General features: G+C 40.2%; 1 protein-coding gene across 1 annotated transcript in view; it reads left to right on the top strand.

The window, feature by feature from the left end:
* The window catches only part of mtr (5-methyltetrahydrofolate-homocysteine methyltransferase), a 33,306-nt gene that overhangs the window by 1,913 nt on the left and 12,137 nt on the right, over positions 1-19,256 (top strand). The window contains exons 2-27 of the mRNA XM_068583616.1: positions 227-438; positions 647-736; positions 1,803-1,872; positions 1,963-2,055; positions 2,293-2,399; positions 2,652-2,711; positions 3,264-3,358; positions 3,494-3,594; positions 4,333-4,394; positions 5,159-5,226; positions 5,316-5,395; positions 9,038-9,150; positions 9,277-9,417; positions 9,599-9,784; positions 9,864-10,043; positions 10,349-10,465; positions 11,897-12,037; positions 12,136-12,225; positions 12,601-12,753; positions 13,012-13,119; positions 13,922-14,022; positions 14,343-14,410; positions 15,895-16,015; positions 16,187-16,268; positions 16,674-16,772; positions 18,195-18,270. Coding sequence (XP_068439717.1) covers positions 227-438; positions 647-736; positions 1,803-1,872; positions 1,963-2,055; positions 2,293-2,399; positions 2,652-2,711; positions 3,264-3,358; positions 3,494-3,594; positions 4,333-4,394; positions 5,159-5,226; positions 5,316-5,395; positions 9,038-9,150; positions 9,277-9,417; positions 9,599-9,784; positions 9,864-10,043; positions 10,349-10,465; positions 11,897-12,037; positions 12,136-12,225; positions 12,601-12,753; positions 13,012-13,119; positions 13,922-14,022; positions 14,343-14,410; positions 15,895-16,015; positions 16,187-16,268; positions 16,674-16,772; positions 18,195-18,270 — 2,814 coding nt within the window. The remainder of the gene's footprint in view (positions 1-226; positions 439-646; positions 737-1,802; positions 1,873-1,962; positions 2,056-2,292; positions 2,400-2,651; positions 2,712-3,263; positions 3,359-3,493; positions 3,595-4,332; positions 4,395-5,158; positions 5,227-5,315; positions 5,396-9,037; positions 9,151-9,276; positions 9,418-9,598; positions 9,785-9,863; positions 10,044-10,348; positions 10,466-11,896; positions 12,038-12,135; positions 12,226-12,600; positions 12,754-13,011; positions 13,120-13,921; positions 14,023-14,342; positions 14,411-15,894; positions 16,016-16,186; positions 16,269-16,673; positions 16,773-18,194; positions 18,271-19,256) is intronic.

The raw sequence follows: 19,256 nt of genomic DNA, 5'->3' as shown, positions 1-19,256 counted from the left end.
ACTGCTGATGGATAGATATTCACTTTATTAATCCCGAAGCGGAAATTTGTTGTCAAAGTAGCAGCGCCACACACTACAAATGTAATAAACTAAACGCACGAAATAAACACAATAGGATACAAGTAACAGTGCATATATGAAGTATAAATCCACATAAATGTAAATATAGATGTGTAAAGATGAAAATTAGTGCATGATCTAATATGAATTATCTTTTTTGTTCCAGGATGTCAATGTCCATTAGAGTCTGAGCTGAGAGCAGTGCTGCAGCAAAGGATCATGGTTCTGGATGGCGGTATGGGAACCATGATCCAGCAGCATAAACTCGAAGAAGAAGATTTCAGGGGGGATGAGTTTAAAGACCACCTTCTTCCACTGAGGGGCAACAACGACCTCCTCAGCCTCACACAGCCCGAGATCATTTACAAAATACACAAGGTACCTCCTCCATTCAGGGGAACCGCAAAGGGCCATGTTCAGTCACAATACAGTTAGCCCACTTGCCTTTAGTGCTGTCGGACATGTAGTAACTTTCAGTATTACGTGTTCTGAGTTTTCTGACACCATCCCAGTACAAATTAAGTGAAAAGGGAATCTAGTTTGTGCAGAGTGACAGTGTCTTAATCCCTGATCTCTGTGTTTATAGGACTACTTGCTGGCGGGTTCTGACATCATAGAGACCAACACATTCAGCAGCACCTCTGTCGCCCAGGCAGACTATGGACTGGAGCACATGGTAAGGCGTCTGTCACTGTTGACCACTGTGGATAAATCCTGCTAGGCGTCCACATTTTGGCAAATTCCACCATGTTCCGTCCGTTACAGTTGATTTCTTTTTTATTATCGAGTTCTGCAATTTTGTCCGTGTTTTCCTTCACTGTGGAAACTCCATGCGTCTGTGTGCTCTCCACTTGGTTCTGTGACCTTGATCTTCTCTCCACCAGAAGTTGAAAAATCCTTCCTGTCAACTGGCAAGCAACGTACTTATTTCAGTCTTAGAAAATAGATTATCCTTTACTAATCCCCTTCGGGAAATTTTTCTCTGCATTTGACCCATCCTTGATTATGGAGCAGTGGGTGCCCTGGGAGCAGCCAGGTTTTGGGAGTCTTGCTCATGTGAACTGTGGTAATGGGACAACCACTCATCCCCCTGAGCGGCAGCTGCCCTACGACTTAATGAGTCATAATGCACAGAAATTAAAGTATTAGCTATTCTAAAAGATGATCCATATTCTGTGTGTATGTAGTTTTCATTTGCTTAGGGACAAGTCACGTATGATATGGGTCTAAGAATGTCGTTGCATGTATCGTATCTCAATGTTACGTTTTGTGATACCGTATCAATTCTCAATAAAAGATACATTTGTTATTAATAGTACATGGCTGACACCAGCTCAGATCTCAACGCGCTGATTTTATGAAAAAGTAAAACAGATGTATATTCAGAGTTTGTGCATATGTTGGTTTGTTCTTTACATTATAATAATGCGTTTCCGCAAAGAAATCCCATTAAAGTGCCGTACTTTTAATTTGGTTTAATGTTGTTTTATTGCACAAGTTGTATCTATATTTCTAATGTCTTGTATTGACTTGACCTCGGTCGTAATTGTAATACAGAATTGGTTAAATATAGATTTAATTTTTAAAATGCAAAAGAATGTTGCACTACATTGAGTCATAACCACCATATCATGATGCATATCATATTGTCTGATTCTTTCCATATATTCATAAAATTATGACAGTCACAGGCTTGTTTCTTGCTTTTGAATGTCAAGGCGTGTTGTGCATTTGTCGCACAGGCTTACCGTCTCAACAGGGCGTCTGCAGAGCTGGCGAGGCGGGCGGCCGACGATGTCACCAAACAAACTGGTCAGCTGAACTTTAAACATTGCCTTGGTCGTACACATGGATTTCCGTGTGTGTGTGTGTAACATCAGCTGTCTGTGTGCGTGTGCTCAGGTTGTAAACGCTATGTGGCTGGGGCAGTGGGTCCCACCAATAAGACGCTGTCTGTGTCCCCGTCTGTTGAGAGGCCGGACTTCAGGAACATCAGTAAGATGACCTCATCTCTCAAGTGACTAAAAGATTGGGGGTTAGATATGTATGTCTAGCCTGGTAACAAAGAAACACAGTCAATAGACAAGATTTACAAGTCATTTCACTTTGACCCAGGACGGGGCCTTGTTGTTAGTTACACCTGTGCTTTTATTGCTTTAAGTTACAACGGCAATGTAATGTGCAGTGTGTCATGACATTCACTGAAACGTGCGTTATGTCTGCTTTGCCTAGCGTTCGATGAGCTCGTAGAGGCCTATTCGGAGCAGGTCAGAGGGTTATTGGATGGAGGAGCGGACATCCTTCTGGTTGAAACCATCTTTGATACAGCCAACGCCAAGGTATCCCTCGCCCGATTGGTTCAAACATCTTTTTGTACGATTGAATTCTGCCCTGCAGAGAGCAGTGACTACAGGAGGGACGGCAGTTGATAGAAAGGGGTTTCAGTTAGTAATTACTTTGAAATGAATATAAAAATTACAACATTGAACACATTTGAATGGTGCTTTACCAAGCGTAAAGCATGTATTTCTGCTGATGTTGTACAGTATACAGGAATTGATGTTTCTGCCGTTGTATGTTTCCCTCTGTAGGCTGCCTTGTTTGCCATCGACCTGCTGTTTGAGAAGAGCTACGAAAGGAAACCTATATTTGTATGTCTATACTGATATCTTAGTCATAATCTCATTGATACTCTTTGGTGACAGTTGATGCATGGGGAATGATTTGAAGTCAAAAGTCATTGGGTTAACACATGAGCATACGCTGTTCATGTACACATGCTGGCGGCGTTTCCCAGATTCGTTAAGAAGCTCTTAAGCGCTAAGAACTTCTTAGGAGCGCTCTTAAGAGCGCTGTGAAAGAAGGATGTGTTTCCCAGAGTCATTCTTGGCTTAAGAAGATCTTTCACGAAGAAGGAAATGTAAGATCAGCCTGACTCACTCTTAACAACAGAAGGCAGTTAAGAACACGTCTGGGAAACACCTCTATCTTAGCGCTCCTTCTTAGCCGAATCCTTCTTAAGAGCCTTCTTAATTCCTTAAGAACGATCGAATCTGGGAAACGTGGCCACTGTCTGTCTAAAAGTGGTCTGCCATAATATTTTTAAGCTATATTAAAATTTTAAAACCTGGATGAGTGTTCTGCAGGGTTTAGTTAGTTGACGTATTTAAACTCCCTTCTCCCTACGTCCCTCTCATGTATAGATCTCAGGCACCATCGTTGACCGGAGTGGTCGCACTCTGTCCGGCCAGACGGGCGAAGCCTTCGTAGTGAGTGTGTCCCACACAAAGCCTCTATGGTGAGTCACTGTACATCACACGGAATGCAAAAGCACTGCATACAAAGCTATGTTGTGTTACTTAAGTTCTGACAATAACACACTTCTGTCCTGAGCTCGAGTTGTTTACTGGTTTTGTCCCTCTCTGTGTTGCAGCATTGGTCTGAACTGTGCCTTGGGGGCTACTGAGATGAGGCCATTCATTGAGGCCATTGGAAAAAGCACTACAGCTTTCATTATCTGTTATCCCAATGCAGGTAACCTTTACTCAGTCCAAACAAATTAATCACATCTTCAACATAGTACGGCCTTGACAATCGTTCAGGTTAGGTTAAATCAACATATTGCAACTAAATAAACAGTTGCACGTAAAGATTTTGCTTCCTCTTCTCCAAGAGTTTATTAGAATGACTAATTACAGCAGGTGAGCAGAATGTTTGGAGTCTGTAGAGTTCCTGACCCCAAACCATAACCTGTTTAGTGTTAAATTCTAGTCATTCATGTTGAAAAGGCCTTAAGAAGTTGGTGTGAATTTACATTTGATTTCAAACAATGTATTAATTTTTGATGGTAAAATACTATGGTAACATAAGTAGATTTAAAAACAAAAGTAAAACACAAAAGCTTTTTAAAGGATTGTTTTTTTTAGGAACCCATAAAAAAAAAGCTTGATTAAACCGTACATTTCTATCTATTAGAAATTCAAACTTCTGAATCAAAGAGAATATGGTACATGTTTGGCCAGCATGTCAGGTGTCTATACATATTGAGACAGAATATTACAAACAGATTTCAATATAATGCAAACCAATAATCCACCAACTACTGTTACAGAAAGGACCAGAGTTTGTTGTGCTGTTTGCTTATGGACTAGTGCATGTTAGCCCACTGTAAATGATTCTGCTGTTCTTTGTAATCTGTAGCACACGTTGAGCTGTAGCCTTATATTTGTTGCACCATGTGTCACCATGTGGCATCTTTTTTCTCCCTGTTAGGTCTTCCCAACACATTTGGAGAATACGATGAAACTCCAGAAGTAACAGCCTCCAATTTAAAGGTTACATTCAATTCAGATATTTATTGTTACGACTGTTTTGATGTTAAGGTTAACATCTTCATGGGGGACCAAGATGAGCATGTTGAGAAACGGTTGACCCTGAACAGGAAATAATTTCCTTTTGACTTAGTTTTTATACAAACAAAGGACAATAACATTTGGTAAACAGTTTATGGGTGACGATAAAGTTATGTTTTTGTGGGCTATAAGGGGATGTACGGATGACATAATGTTATTCATAAGGAAACGGTCTCCGGCACAACCCTGATCCAGGTTTATACTTATCACACCAACATTAGATTGATATCCATTTTATCATCTTACTCCTATAATGAAAGCCGAGAAGCATTTTTCTAGGCCTGTTGCAAATACCTTTTCTTTTGGGCACCATAGCTTTGGTAGTAATCAATCAAAGTAGCAAAAAATACTAGAATATATAAATCCCAAAATTGAAAAGTGAAACACAACAAACGGATATCCAGGCATATTTGGGTCCAGCCCCATATTTTCCCCAAAATGTTGAATCTTCACTTGGAATGATTTTAAACGTATAGGTCTTAAGCTTTTTGTTGTTCATTGTGGTATGTTGGCTTTGTGTTGCTTTTGTGGAACATTATCTTGCTGCCATTCATTATTTACCCACAACTCTCTTGAAAAACATTTGTCTGAAGACCATTCTGGTTTTATAGACGTTGACTACAAAATTTAAAAAAAGTGTGCTTAGCCGACCCTGATGGAGAGGTTGTGTTTCTGTTTGTCTGCAGGAGTTTGCTATGGACGGACTAGTGAATATTGTGGGAGGCTGTTGTGGGACCACTCCAGGACATATCAGGTCTCTCGCTTAATTTGTTCTGACAAGAAAACGTTGAAACTTACATGTGATTTTGAACATGTTTAAATATTGTTCCCTCCTTCAAACAGAGCCATATCTGAAGCAGTCAAACACAGTCAGCCAAGAGTTCCTGCGGTTGATATTTATCAAGACTACATGCTGCTGTCAGGTATTAAAAACCTCCTGTTACCATCTGTGAAGAGTGCTGTCAAATTTAATGAAAGCCGTATGGGTTTTGTTTTCACATTGAACTAGTAAAACCCTTGTTCTGGTTAAATAAAATATAAACTTATAGAGTAGAGCATGAGGGCCAGATAACTTGAAATACTGTCAATTTTCAAATAATTATTTATTTATTTACTTAATTTCTCTATTTATTAGAAGCTGGGTTATTTTAAAGACGGCCTTTAATGTCTTTCTGGTTTGAAGCTTCAGTGTGAAAGCGTCATACTTCCTTTCATGTTCACTTGTTCCATGGTTTCATTCAGTACTATATAGTTTGACATAAACACCACTTTGCTTCTCTTGAAACGTGTAATATGGTTAAATTAACTAACATTATGAACAGAATGTGAGAAGGGTTACATTGTTGAGGTGATGCCAAAGACATCTATGTGTTGTATTGCAGAGAGAGCTACTGAAATGAGCTATGCTAACCAGCTGGCCCCAACCTGCTTTTTTTCTTCTTGTAAAACACTTGAATCCAGGCTGCAACCTCCGGTTCTGCCAGGTGACGGTGATACAGAAGTGTCTAAAAACCTGCATTGTCTCTACTGACCAGCAGGAGGCAACTCCTCTGGTTGTTAAAATAAATCAGATTGTACAGATGTCTATGAGAAAATTACTCTATTTCTCTCAATGTATTCTCTCAGTAAACTGTAAATATGAGTTTATGGTCTCAGGCTTTAGTTTCAAGTCTTCTTCAATACAGTATGATCAAATTTTAAGGACCCAGTAGTGAGATGCTGACATCCATTTTATTGGTGCATGTGGTGGCGATTAGACAGTACACCCTAATAAGTTACTGTCAAGAAAACTCAACAAGTTTCATTTCAAAAGCCTTCTCTTTCCCAGCAGGCTTTTAAAATGAAAAAGTTGCAGGAACGTTTTGAGATTAATTTAGAGGAGTTTAACAGCTATTAAACAACACAACAAGGAAATAGATTTCACATGTACATGTTACAAACATAGTAACCATAGTAGAGATTAGTTAGCACCCTGAGTTTTTATTTGAATACAGGTTTTTGTTTGAGAATTTTATGTACAGCCCTTCAAAACTTGGGCACACTTGAACTATTTAAAACAATAAAATAGCGCTGCTGAAAACCCCTATTCGATCCACTAATCCTTGTATGTGTAAAACTTAAATACATTTTAAAAAAGTAGGGCTGGCCACGTAAATGTGTTAACGCAGCAATCCATAAACGCTCGACAATTATTTGATCATGCGTTAACTGCATATTATTATTGTTTTACATCGGTAGGGGGCTTATTACTTCTCTCAATCCTTCCCAGACGGCATAGTTCAGACATCGGCATCTTACCCGTGAGGTCAATCGAAAAAGAAAAGTAAATAAATAAGAAGCACACCATGAATGCAATACAACGGCACTGCTTTTACTTTGAAAGGGATTTCCGTATATGTACACACACGCTTACGCAGCCTCACCGAAAAGCAGTGAAAGCGCGTATTGTTATGCAGTTTCTGTGCTCAGCTGCCGTGAGCCTGACGTTAGTTAGTTCTCTTTGGCTGTACCTAGATGTGAACAAACGGTCTCATTAATGAAGTTCAACAAATCCAGATTCGCTCACTGATACCTGTTAGCTGTCCTTCACACCTCCACCTGATTCATCCAGACTTCAGTGCACTTGTTCAAGCCAACACAGACAGGACTTTTCTCACTGAGTAAGAAAAACTGAACTGGAAAACATCAAAAGCTCGTATTGCTTCAGTATAACGTTAACCCTGTAAGACCCAAACATAAAAATAATGTCTTTTTTTTATTTTTTTAAGTCAGATTATGTTGTAAGAGTCTTCTGATGCAGATAATGAAGGATTTATTGAAAAAAAGGTTTTTGTAAGTTTTTAGGGAAACGTAATATTGCAACATTGGGCCTTGTTGGTAGCAGAATTTCAGCATTTGCTCTCAAACTGTCAGAACAAATGCAAAAAAAATACTGGTTAATTTAGAGTGTGTATTGCTTACACAGCACTAACAGTACATTTCATTAATCACCCAACAGTCATATTTTTATAAAAGATAAAAAATGTATAAAATGTTATAGAAAAACTATAAAGAATCAGTTTCCCTTGATTACTTGCAATGGTAGTCCCAAAGCAGTTCCTTTCCTCTGAAAAGCAGAGGCGGAGGTTGCACTTCCTGCAGAGCGTATTGGAATGTCCTTCCACGCAATGTCTGCAGCGTACTTTTGTTGTATTCACCGGGAAATGTGCAACTGTATTGGTGGTCAAGTATAACTAATTCCAATGCAAATTAATCCTATTCAGGCAATACATTACACTGATGGCAAACAATACTGTCTGGCTAGCCTAATTGCTCTCTACTTACATTTACAAAAGGAAAATACAACCCCACCCAGAACTCTTACATCCCCACATGGCAGAACATTTACACCTTTCCCTGAACAATGCACCATACATGCAACCCCCACGTTACAAAACATTTACACTTGTCCCTGCACAACCATCCTCCAAATCATTCCACATCATGATCTGGCTTGTGTAACAAGGAGATATTTGGGCAAACAAAGTCCAGATTAAAAAAAAGACTATCACATAGAAAGAGGGTAGTGTTAGGGTTACCCTAACCCATTTATAATTATTCAAATCTGGTTTAAACTTAGAATTATAACAAATAACCAATTTGTAAAGTGTGACTCATCAAATACATCATATTTCTGTAAGTATTGATCCTGTTTCTGAAGATTTCAGAAGTGGAATGTCTCCATTTAGTGTGCAAGGTGCATGCTATTTTAGCTACCATTATGACCCAACGTTGTAAAATTAAAACAATGACATAACCAGCTGAAAATCTAATGTGATGCATTAATTCCACACTAACTTAGTATTTACATCAACTACATACTCTAACAATTACCAAAAAAAAATATTTCATGGAATTTATTTACTTCAATGTTGATATGTCCAGTTGAATGAAACAAGGAGATGCGCGTCCATGAAAGTTTGCAGGTAGTGTGAGTTCAAGGCCTTCTGGCCAGACCTACATAGACATTTACAATTCAATGGCATTGCAAGGCAAGGCAATAGGACCCATTGACTATGTAAATGTGGTCTTTCCTCAAAAAACGTTTTTGCAAATGTATTTTTTGGAGAGGTAAAAGTGACGTTGTAATATAATAACAAGGGGTGTTATGGGGTTAATCAATTGCTGATCTTTAACATACATCTTTAAGGTACGACAACTTGAGTGAAAATGGACAAAAGGAGTGGCTTGTCCCGAACAGGGACGCTTACTACTGAACAAACTGTTTATTTTGTTCCCTGATAAAAGACAAATATTTCTTCTAGTAGCTGCTCAGGAAAAAAAGAAAACAGATTTATATACTGTTTGTAACTTGCTGTTGCTCAGAGAGTACCTGTTATGTTGTTCTGATAACATTACTTTAAATTAAAAGCCCGTAATACATTAGTTTTTCATTCATTATTGAATTTGGCGCATAATGCGAATAATCGTAGAAAAATCATGCGATTTAATCAGTGACATTTTTTTTCAACCTTGCCCAGCTCTTTAAAAAAATAGTAAACGTGATGTCTCTCTCTCGTTCCCAGGCTTGGAGCCGTTCAAGATCGGCCCTTACACCAACTTTGTTAACATCGGCGAGCGCTGCAACGTGGCTGGGTCACGCAAGTTTGCCAAGCTGATCATGGCAGGAGGCTATGAGGTGAGAAAGACTGAGGGGTATCTTGTAGTGGTGGTGGTGGTGGTGTAGTGTCATCCTGAGCATAGCTGAAAGTCTAGCTTGTATACAACAGTTTATCTGGTATGTGTTTCCCTGTCTGTTGTCCAGGAGGCTCTAAGCATTGCTAAGGCCCAGGTGGAGATGGGAGCCCAGGTCCTGGATATAAACATGGATGAGGGGATGCTGGAGGGGCCAACAGCTATGACCCGATTTTGTAACTTGATTGGTTCTGAGCCAGACATCGCTCGGGTAAAGTCAGTGATACAAACTTGTTTGTCTTCAAATTTGCCATTTTCTAATCAGATGTTTAGGTTTCATGTGACCGTGAGGCTTTTTTAGCGCTAACAATTACCTTTTAGTTCTGTGCTTGCATTTAATTTCCCCAATTTAGCCTCTGAACCTGTTACTAACTAGCCTATTTCCTCTTCAGGTTCCTCTGTGTATCGACTCCTCTAACTTCTCAGTAATCGAGGCCGGGTTGAAATGCTGTCAGGGGAAATGTATCGTAAACAGTATCAGCCTTAAGGAAGGAGAGAAGGAGTTCCTGCAGAGGGCGGCCACTGTGAAGCGCTACGGAGCTGCTGTGGTGGTCATGGCCTTCGATGAGGAGGGACAGGTGCTGGAAGGGACAAACATACGCCCTCTTAAACAAAACCACACTTGTATGTGCTGACAAGTCTGCCGTCCCTTTCTAGGCCGCAGATACAGACCGTAAAGTGGAGATCTGCACTCGGGCCTACGAGCTGCTGGTCAAAAAAGTTGGATTCAACCCCAACGACATCATCTTTGATCCCAACATCCTCACCATCGGTACAGGCATGGAGGAACACAACGACTATGCCATCTACTTCGTTCGAGCCATCAAAGTTATCAAGGTGATGTCTTTTTCTGATTCAAATGATATGCGAAAGAACCACTGTTGCTGTTCATTGTCCAAGGTCAGATCTGATCAGATTTCAATCTTGGAAAAACTCCAATTCCCTCCAAACTTTTGAAGTTATTGTGAAATTGTTATTGCAAATATTTCCAAATTATTATTGATTACTGCTCAAATCAGTCTACTTTAATACAATAATTTGTAAATTATAGTTATATCTTTATTCTTGGCCACGTTGATAACAACTTTAAGATATAACAAATAGTTATGACCCTTGCAACGTGTGTTTGTGTGTGTGTGTAGGAGACATTACCAAGAGTCAGGGTGAGTGGAGGTCTCTCCAACCTGTCCTTTTCCTTCAGAGGGATGGAGGCCATCAGAGAAGCCATGCATGGAGCATTTCTCTACCAAGCCATCAAGGTAAACACTGACACACAACTACCATCCACACACCTCGCTGCTAATAGAGGTTGAAAACAGAGACAAGTTCACAAAATCAATGTCATGAAGCTCCTGACTGAGCAGTTGTTGTCCTGATATTGCTTCACAAGGCAGTTTGTTACTCGGGTTGTTCGAAGTGATGGGTCACAAAAAGTTATCGTCCTATTCCACGCACCGCTAAAAGGACTTCACAAGAGTTGGGTCTTTAAAGCCTCTTCCACCTGTCTCTCTGTCTCTCAATGGTCTCTGTAGAAGATGGTGGGAGACGTTGCACATGTTTTTCAAGGTTACAAGGTTATTTAACTCATCATTACACAGCAGAGATGTTGTTCTGGGGTCTGGTACGGCAGCTGATACTTCTGTATCTCTTTCCAGATGGCAGCAGGTTGAACGGGGTTGCTAGGTGGGTTCTGTCTTTAACATTTTGGGCTATGTGCAGGCACCTCACCTCACAAGTATCACTGATGCTCAGCAGATTGGAACCAAGGATGTTCTGGGTGGTTTTCGTCACCCGCTGTAGACCCTCCTGTTCTGGGCCGTACACATATTCTGATTAGTTTTTCTCAACACACCAACCATTTTTGGAGAAATGTTTATTATTCAATAACGTATAGTTAGAAAAAACAATACTCCAGAATAACAGAATCCTTAAGATTCCCTTGAATCAAACTGAACGACACATGTTGCAGCGCTAAGACGTCAATCACTGCTGAGAACGGAGAAACCTCTGGCTGAGTCCTTTCCCCCCCTTCGTCATTGCTTGTGTTGGAGTGTGACCCCATGCAGGGCTCAGGCCAGAAAGGCTTAAGTGGAGGATTCTGCTGGCTGCATTTGGGAGGGGCTTGTAGAAGCGGTGAAAAAGCCACCCTTTTTAGGGGGAGAGGGATGGCAAACATGACTTTAAAGGGTACGTCTACTCTCACAGATGAAAGAAATGTCACAATGGAGAAAGACGTGGAGACACGAAAAGCAATATTCCAGTTGTCCCTCTTTCTGTTTGGATTTGAGACGTATTTGAATGTGAATCATGTTTTTCCTGAGTCAGTAAGAGATTCATCGTGAGCGCACAGAGATTCACACTGAGCGCACAGAGGTGTGTGTACCGCCCCACACAAAACCAACACTGGACTCACCATGAAACAATTGCTTCTTAGTGAATGACAGAAAATGGAATGTTACTGCTTTTATGACAAGAATCCATTTACTGTTAATTAAGTGCCGAAGTATATAAATAGTATGGATAGTGGAATATAATAATAATCGCATTGTGAAGGCGCACACGAAACACTGATAAACCCCCATATCTCCCGCGGTCACAGGAAGTACCAGTCCAGTGAGAAGAGCAGAGCATTCACAGACAGGATTTCTACTTGTAACACACCCACTGCCTGTCCTCCTCCCTGTCTCCAGGACGGTATGGATATGGGCATAGTGAATGCTGGGAACCTGCCGGTCTATGATGACATCGATAAAGAGCTGCTGTTACTGTGTGAAAACCTCATCTGGAACAGAGACTCCGAGGCTACTGAGAAACTACTGACCTACGCACAGGTACACACACACAGGCATACACACACACCCACAATACACCCGGTCGATGTTGATCCAGTTTGGTCGACAGATGACAGTTTCACTACTTTTGTTCACAGAACAACGTGAAAGGAGCAAAAAAGGTGGTTCAGACAGACGAGTGGAGAGATGGCAGTGTGGAGGAGAGGTTGGAGTATGCTCTCATCAAGGTAACATCTGATGATCACATGCTGTTGAACACATACTGATATGACTGACATTAGAAATAGGTAGATCTGGGTGGGGGGAGGGGGCGAAAATGCAATGGCTTAGCCCACTTAGGAGTTTGAATGTGTATATAATTTCAAAGAATTGTTAGAGCAGTCAAAAGTGACAGTCATCAGTGGATACGGCTCATAAATGCACTAAGAAAAATAATGTAGAGGTTTTTCTAGAATTGACATTTTTATCCTATTTTTACCGTGTCTTATTTTTTTAAATTTATTTTTACAAAATATCAAACTCAAACATAATTTTCACTATTAACGATTCACCTGTTTTCAGTTCTTCCCTTTTCTTCTGTCCATCCCATATTGCTGCTGCAGGGAATAGACAAGTACGCGGTGGAGGACGTGGCTGAGTGTCTGACTCAGGTCGACCGCTACAAGCGACCCCTTCACATCATCGAGGGCCCCCTGATGAATGGCATGAAAGTGGTGGGGGATCTTTTTGGAGCTGGCAAGATGTTCCTTCCACAGGTAGGATGGAAACCTAGCCTTCAACCCAAGAACGCATTTCCACAAAAAAAAAAGTCCAATACTTTCCGAGATAGGTGTGGCTAGCTAAGGTGAGGGGTTACGAACAGAACATAGTGTTGATTGGTTAATTTTCTGTTTGTTATTTTAAAGATAGATTTTATGTTTGACCATAACTCATGAGTTGTAATTGTAACAATTTTGCCCAACTGTCTAACTTTTGAATCTGTAAGAAAACTTCAAGTCTTTGTGTGTTTGCAGGTGATCAAGTCGGCACGTGTTATGAAGAAGGCGGTGGGCTATCTGATTCCTTTCATGGAAAAGGAGAGGGAGGAGGTGATGGCATTGTCGGGGTCAACTGAGGAAATGGTCAGTCTCCACTTAATAAGGATGCATTTGCTCTTGTTTTGATCAAGATATTCCCAAGAAGATCATGAATTATTTTATAATGTCACTTAAACAGATCGTAAATCTTTTAAACCTAAAAAATGTCCCTAAATTTATCTAGACTTTTGGAAGGAATTCCTTACTATTCATTTTTTTAAATTTCTTTTTTTTTTACACATTTTGAAACTAGATCAGTTAGATTCTTTACAATTTAATCATGCAGTCCATTGTACCAAAAATCATAAAGACAAAAACCATAACTTATTCAGATTTACCAATATGATAAACTATATATACAAAGATAACAAACGTGGTGACTTGCTACCTTGTGAAGTAGTTTTAAAGTCCCAGTATGTGTTGTTTCATTTGAGCTTGCCATAGTGTGACTGACTCGCATGAGTGTGTCTCTTCATCTCCATCATAAACCGTATACTAAAGTTCACATGGCAGACTCACTCCTTATGTAGAAATGTAGAGCTCATTCTGAAAACACAATTATTATTTTTTTCGGGTGATTATTTACTAATGAATATGGAACAAAAAGATTCCCTGAAATTCTACATGCATAGCTACATGCTACAGGCCCTTCAAGATTGGTTCAGGGCATCTTTGCAAAGTCAGCCAAAGTAGTTTCAGTGCCTAAAATATGGAGGAAAATATTAAAGACAGAAGAGAAGAAAATAGCCTGAGTGAGTGAGAGAGAGAGACACGTTCAAACATGGGACAACTTTCATCCTGTTCTCTAGTCCTGCAATTCCGCTGATGTTTTCTCCTTCGTCTGCAGGATCCCTATCAGGGCACCATAGTTCTGGCTACAGTAAAGGGAGACGTCCATGATATTGGCAAGAACATTGTGGGTGTGGTGCTGGGATGCAACAACTTCAGGTAAAACTGTTTTTCTGCTGAATGTTTACAGTTCCATCACCAAGGCAGCCCATGCGTTTCAAGCAGACTCGGGTTCTTGACACATTGTGCGTGCAGGGTTACTGAAATGGAGTCTAGCAACATAGAGAGTGGTTAGTTCCCTCTCTACATGGGGACTGGTAAGGCGCGGGCTGTCGGGGGCCGACTACGACACACACAGAGGGAGAGAAATTCATTATCTGCTCGTTAATGCTCTGAATATTAAATTGAACATCTTTTTTAAAATCCATAAAAGAAATAACTAAGAAATTAAAAGATTTTGGATGTTTCTTGTCTTTCAGAGTGATAGACCTGGGTGTAATGGTTCCCTGTGATCGGATCCTCAGAGAGGCCATCACACAGAAAGCAGGTACTGTGCACACTTTAGGTTGCATATTGTCTTCCTGGGATATGCCGACAGAACATATTTTTACGAATTACATCTAGCTAAGACTTAAGATTTCATAACTATGTTTAGCTCCACAATAGGCCCAGAGATCTGCTGCATTACTGCCTCTGGTTTAAAGTAAAACATGCAGACCCATTCGACTCAGCAAGAACAAACATTGCATGTGAACATTTAAGCTTGAGTGCAAGCAGTAATGAGTGGTTACCTAACATTTGGCCTCTAATGCTCTGTCCACACCAAAAGCATTGCGAATTATTCGCACAAGTAGATTGCATGCAAAGTCAATGCACAGACGCGAGTGGTTGCAAACAATGTGAATTGCTGCCAATGGCGTGTGACGCGAATCAGCGTGGACAAGCTGCGTCCGACATCACTGCCGTCTTGTTGTGCTGAATCGAACTGCTGTTAGTCCGCCTGAAGTAGCGCTGGAAGTGGTCGTCATCCAGTCGGAGTCGGAGCTGTGTGCGGCTACAGATAATATTATAAACCCAGACGAGGGCGTTTGATGTTCGGACGTTTGTGGGACTTCCACAAGTATAAAGCAGAACTAGTGCTTGTTTCGATGACGGATGGCGGAAATGGTAACTGTTTTACAAAGATAAGCCACGAAGATAAACCACGCCCCCTTTCCGGCGAGAATTAAGCAAATTTGGTGTAAACGTAGCGTGAAGGCCTCCATAACTTCTTGGCGGAGGCCAAAAAGGTTGTGTCCAGTTCATGCAGAGGATTCATTAGGAAGACTGCCTCTCCTTTGGGGCTGAAAACGTCCCAAAATGTATCTGCATATTTGGGTAAAAACTAAAATTCTTCAGCTGTTTATTTATTCCCGGATAATTCTCCTAAGAAGAGGCTAGAAGTGATCATCAATCAAAGAAAACGCAGTAAAAGACAAACTTAATAATATAGGAAATGAGTTAAAGGTTTATTGTTGACATTTTTTGTGAAACATAACGATACTTATTATTATTTATTTATAATTTATTATATATATGTAAATTCCGTAATTATATATTCAGTTCCACTTGAAACGCTAACTTATTCTCTGTACATATTGACACTTACCACCTTTGCACTTCTCGTTGGATGCCAAACTGCATTTCGTTGCTCTGTACTTGTACATGTGTAATGACAAAAAAGTTGAATCTAATCTAAATGTTATTATCACCCGAACAAGGGAATTATCTGTGATTATTGGGTTTGTGCTTTGTCATTGCTTTTCTTTTGGTATACTAACACTATGATCATAATTTATTTGCTAGATGATGATAAACAAGGAAATAACATTTGTATTATTTTTACAAAAAGAAGAACCTGACTTTGCCCTGTAGCCAATGTTCCAAACGACGGGCCAGCCCCAAAGGCTTGACGTTATTGTGGCTGCATTACTGGTTGTTCTTTCATAATAGCAGCAGCAGCAATGTGGGATGTTGTTTTTGTTTCTGCAGATATTATTGGCTTGTCTGGGCTCATCACCCCCTCTCTGGACGAGATGATCTACGTTGCCAAAGAGATGGAGAGACTGGGAATGACAACACCGCTGCTGATTGGAGGAGCCACCACATCAAAGTAACACAAAGAAACATATAATAAGAACACACACAGAGGCTACTTGGGCTTTTTTTAGGGGTCCTGAAGCCCTGAGACCCCACATATTTTACACACTGATCTGTATGCATAATTAATGAATTAATAATGGGTTGTCTCTTAGGTAATTGGTGTGTTTTGTGTTTTTGATAGGACGCATACAGCGGTGAAGGTCGCCCCTCGCTACACTTCTCCTGCTATCCATGTTCTGGACGCCTCCAGGAGTGTGGTGGTGGTAAGACGTCACTGGAGCTTTCGTCAGGCATTTTCTACTCCCCCGTTGGCCTTTAGAAAACCCCATAGCATTAATTTGGCAAGAATATAAATGCATTTAAAAACAGCCTACACAAGTATCCTGTTGGGACAATATCAAAACATGTTTATTTTGCTAAATAGGTTTAAATGAAAGCCGATTAGTCTTTTTAAAAATACCCTGGCTGCTTTGATCTGGGACACACAAGATGAGTTCATGAGAAAATATTACAACTAACATAACATAATAACTACAACTAAAATGTGTTCCATTACATTCAATTCTGTCAGAAATTCAGATCCTCCTTTGGGGGCAATACTCTCTCAATGCAGAGAGTTGATATTAGTTGATGTGTCCAAACCTCCTGCCTTTGTTCCTGTCTGTCAGTGCTCGCAGCTCCTGGATGAGGAAGCCAGGGAGGAATACTTTGATGACCTGAAAGAGGAGTATGAGGAGATCAGACAGGAGCACTACGACTCCCTGAAGGTAAGACTGGCTGTTAGAAAGGCTCAGTAAGGTACGCACTAGAGGAGACACCTCTGGGTCCTGTGACCCACATCGGCAACTGTCAGCAAGGTCAGCATTGCATCCACGTCTCTTGATCCTTTTAGCCTAAATGTTTTAAAAACATCTTATTTTAATTTGTAAAAAAAAAAATCCGAAAACCACTGGCCATTGCAGTTATGTATTGAATGTTATTTAAACAGTAAAAAATAGGCCATTTGTTTGGGACTTCTTTTTTTAGCGGCAGATTATTCTATATTTACGGCTCTAGTGAGTATTTAATGCAGCAGCAGCACAGTGTGTGTCACTGAGTGAAAATAAACTACAGCATGTTCAAAGGGATGAAGGAAACGTATCACCCAGTGCCACCAATGTTAAAGATGGTCTAGTGCAGTTTTTTATGTTAAAAAAACGCTGTTGCTACTGATGTAAATCAAAGGCCGGGAATTGTTCTGCAATTTCTCACAATACTCGCTGATGGCACCCTAGCAAATGTTACTGTTGAACCCTGTTCAGATTCTTTAAATCATGTTCCTGGCAGCAGATGGTCTAAGTCGATCAGAATATGAATGTGAATTAAATTTGTCCTGGCGGGATGTGCATGACATTTACCAATACACATTTAACAATAAACAGTGCAATAATGGGAGCATGGATATTTTACAATTACACAGTAGAATATTTAAACTTTTTAACTTTAATTTTATAAAGTGTACGGAATGTTACGTTAACGTGATAAGTGTAAAGTGGCAAGTGTATTTAACTATGAGGTGTGGAGGGATGTGCAGGGACGTGACGAGTGAAGCATGGAAAGCGTTTTTAGAAAAAGGTTTTTGACGTCCGTCTGACAGAATACATACACTTCTATTTTATTAAATGCATCAATTCTCACTCACCTGTGTTTTTTCCCTCCAAGTCTATTTTTGTCACCTGTTTTATTGAAATGTAACCTGAATGGACAACTGTTTAAATCACACAAACCTGCTGCGTATGTTTTTACCGGAGCGCCTCACGGTTCCTCCCTCTCATCATTCCTTTGACTACTCAACTTCCTTCCCTGAGTCAGTGACTCACAGTGACATATAACACTTTTGTCATTCTGTCACAGAAGAAGAACAGTTGCAGAAATAGATGATATTTCCAAACTGCCGTGACCTACTGAAATGTTCCTGAAAGTGAACTGTACCTACAATCACACATGCTCCCCTCTGATTGTCTTTCTGTTCTAGACCAACAAATCAGTTCGCTACTAATGATATCCAATAATTGAATGTCCTGAATCTTTTCAGTTGGTTGGACTGCACATATGTTTTAATTTGAGCAGATTGTTCTGAAATGTGTTTCATGAATAACATTGCCTTGCCTTCCTCTTCATCCCCCGTCTGTTTGCCCCTGTTTCCTCAGGATCGCAGGTATCTGTCTCTTTCCCAAGCCAGAGCCAAGGCTTTACATATAGACTGGCTCTCTTTGCCTAAACCAGGTAAGTTAGTGTGGATCAAGGAAATCATGTCATTGAAGGGACTGCAATGTAATCGCTCGAGTGAACTCCCCACCATCAATGTTCGTCGAAGAGGTTTTTTTCTCTTCGCTCCGATTCTGAGTGTCTGATAACATTACGGAGAGAACCCTGAGGAGAAATAAGACATTTTTCTTTACCTTTACCCTGCTGTTGTCTGCGTCAAGGACAAATCTCGTATTAAAATCTGGCGTCATTTCCACATTGTGTGGAAGTCAGCGGGATATCTAACCATGACATTGAACTTTTGTTAGAAAAACACAAAGCGACTCTTTCTGGTCTCCAGCACGACAAACTCTGACAACACCGGTTGTCCTCTCTCAAACTCTCTCACGTTTCCATCATTGTCATCAAGTCATATGACAGTAACAAATGGACCGGATCAGGAAAAAAGGTAAAGAAAAATGTCTTTGTGTCTCTATTGTTCTTTTTCCATTCATAATTCAATTCAGTTCATTTTGTATTGCCCAGAATTACAAATTATCCTCAGAGGGCTTTACAATCGGTACACATACGACATCCCTGTCCCAGGACCTCACATCGCACCAGGAGAAACTCCCCTAAAAAAACCTTTCACATGGGAAAAAAGGGAAGAAACAGAGGAGGATTCCTCTCCCCGAATGGACAAAAGCAATAGATGTTATGTGTACAGAATGAACAACGTAACACAGTTACGTTACAATCTGCACTTCTAGTGTACCTCGATCGACCGAGTGATTATGGAGTTTGAAATAATGCATATGCTTTTAAAAGAAAGAGGCTCAAAATATAAACAGGCATACATACAGGCATCAATATAAATGTTTATTCTTTAATCAAACTATTGTCTCTCATTGCTTTGTATCATTAAAGGTGTACTGTATGCTTTGGAATTCTCATTGTTAGTTTAAATGGTACATTTTCTCAGTTTTTCATGTATACACCGAGACTTCACACCTGGAAATTTGGTT

The sequence above is a fragment of the Clinocottus analis genome, unplaced genomic scaffold, assembly GCF_023055335.1.
Source record: "Clinocottus analis isolate CAN_PGR_092001 unplaced genomic scaffold, fCliAna1.0.p SCAF_19, whole genome shotgun sequence".
Lineage (NCBI taxonomy): Eukaryota > Metazoa > Chordata > Actinopteri > Perciformes > Cottidae > Clinocottus > Clinocottus analis.
The sequence above is the reverse complement of the archived record's forward strand: the minus strand, read 5'-3'. Positions and strand labels throughout refer to the sequence as shown.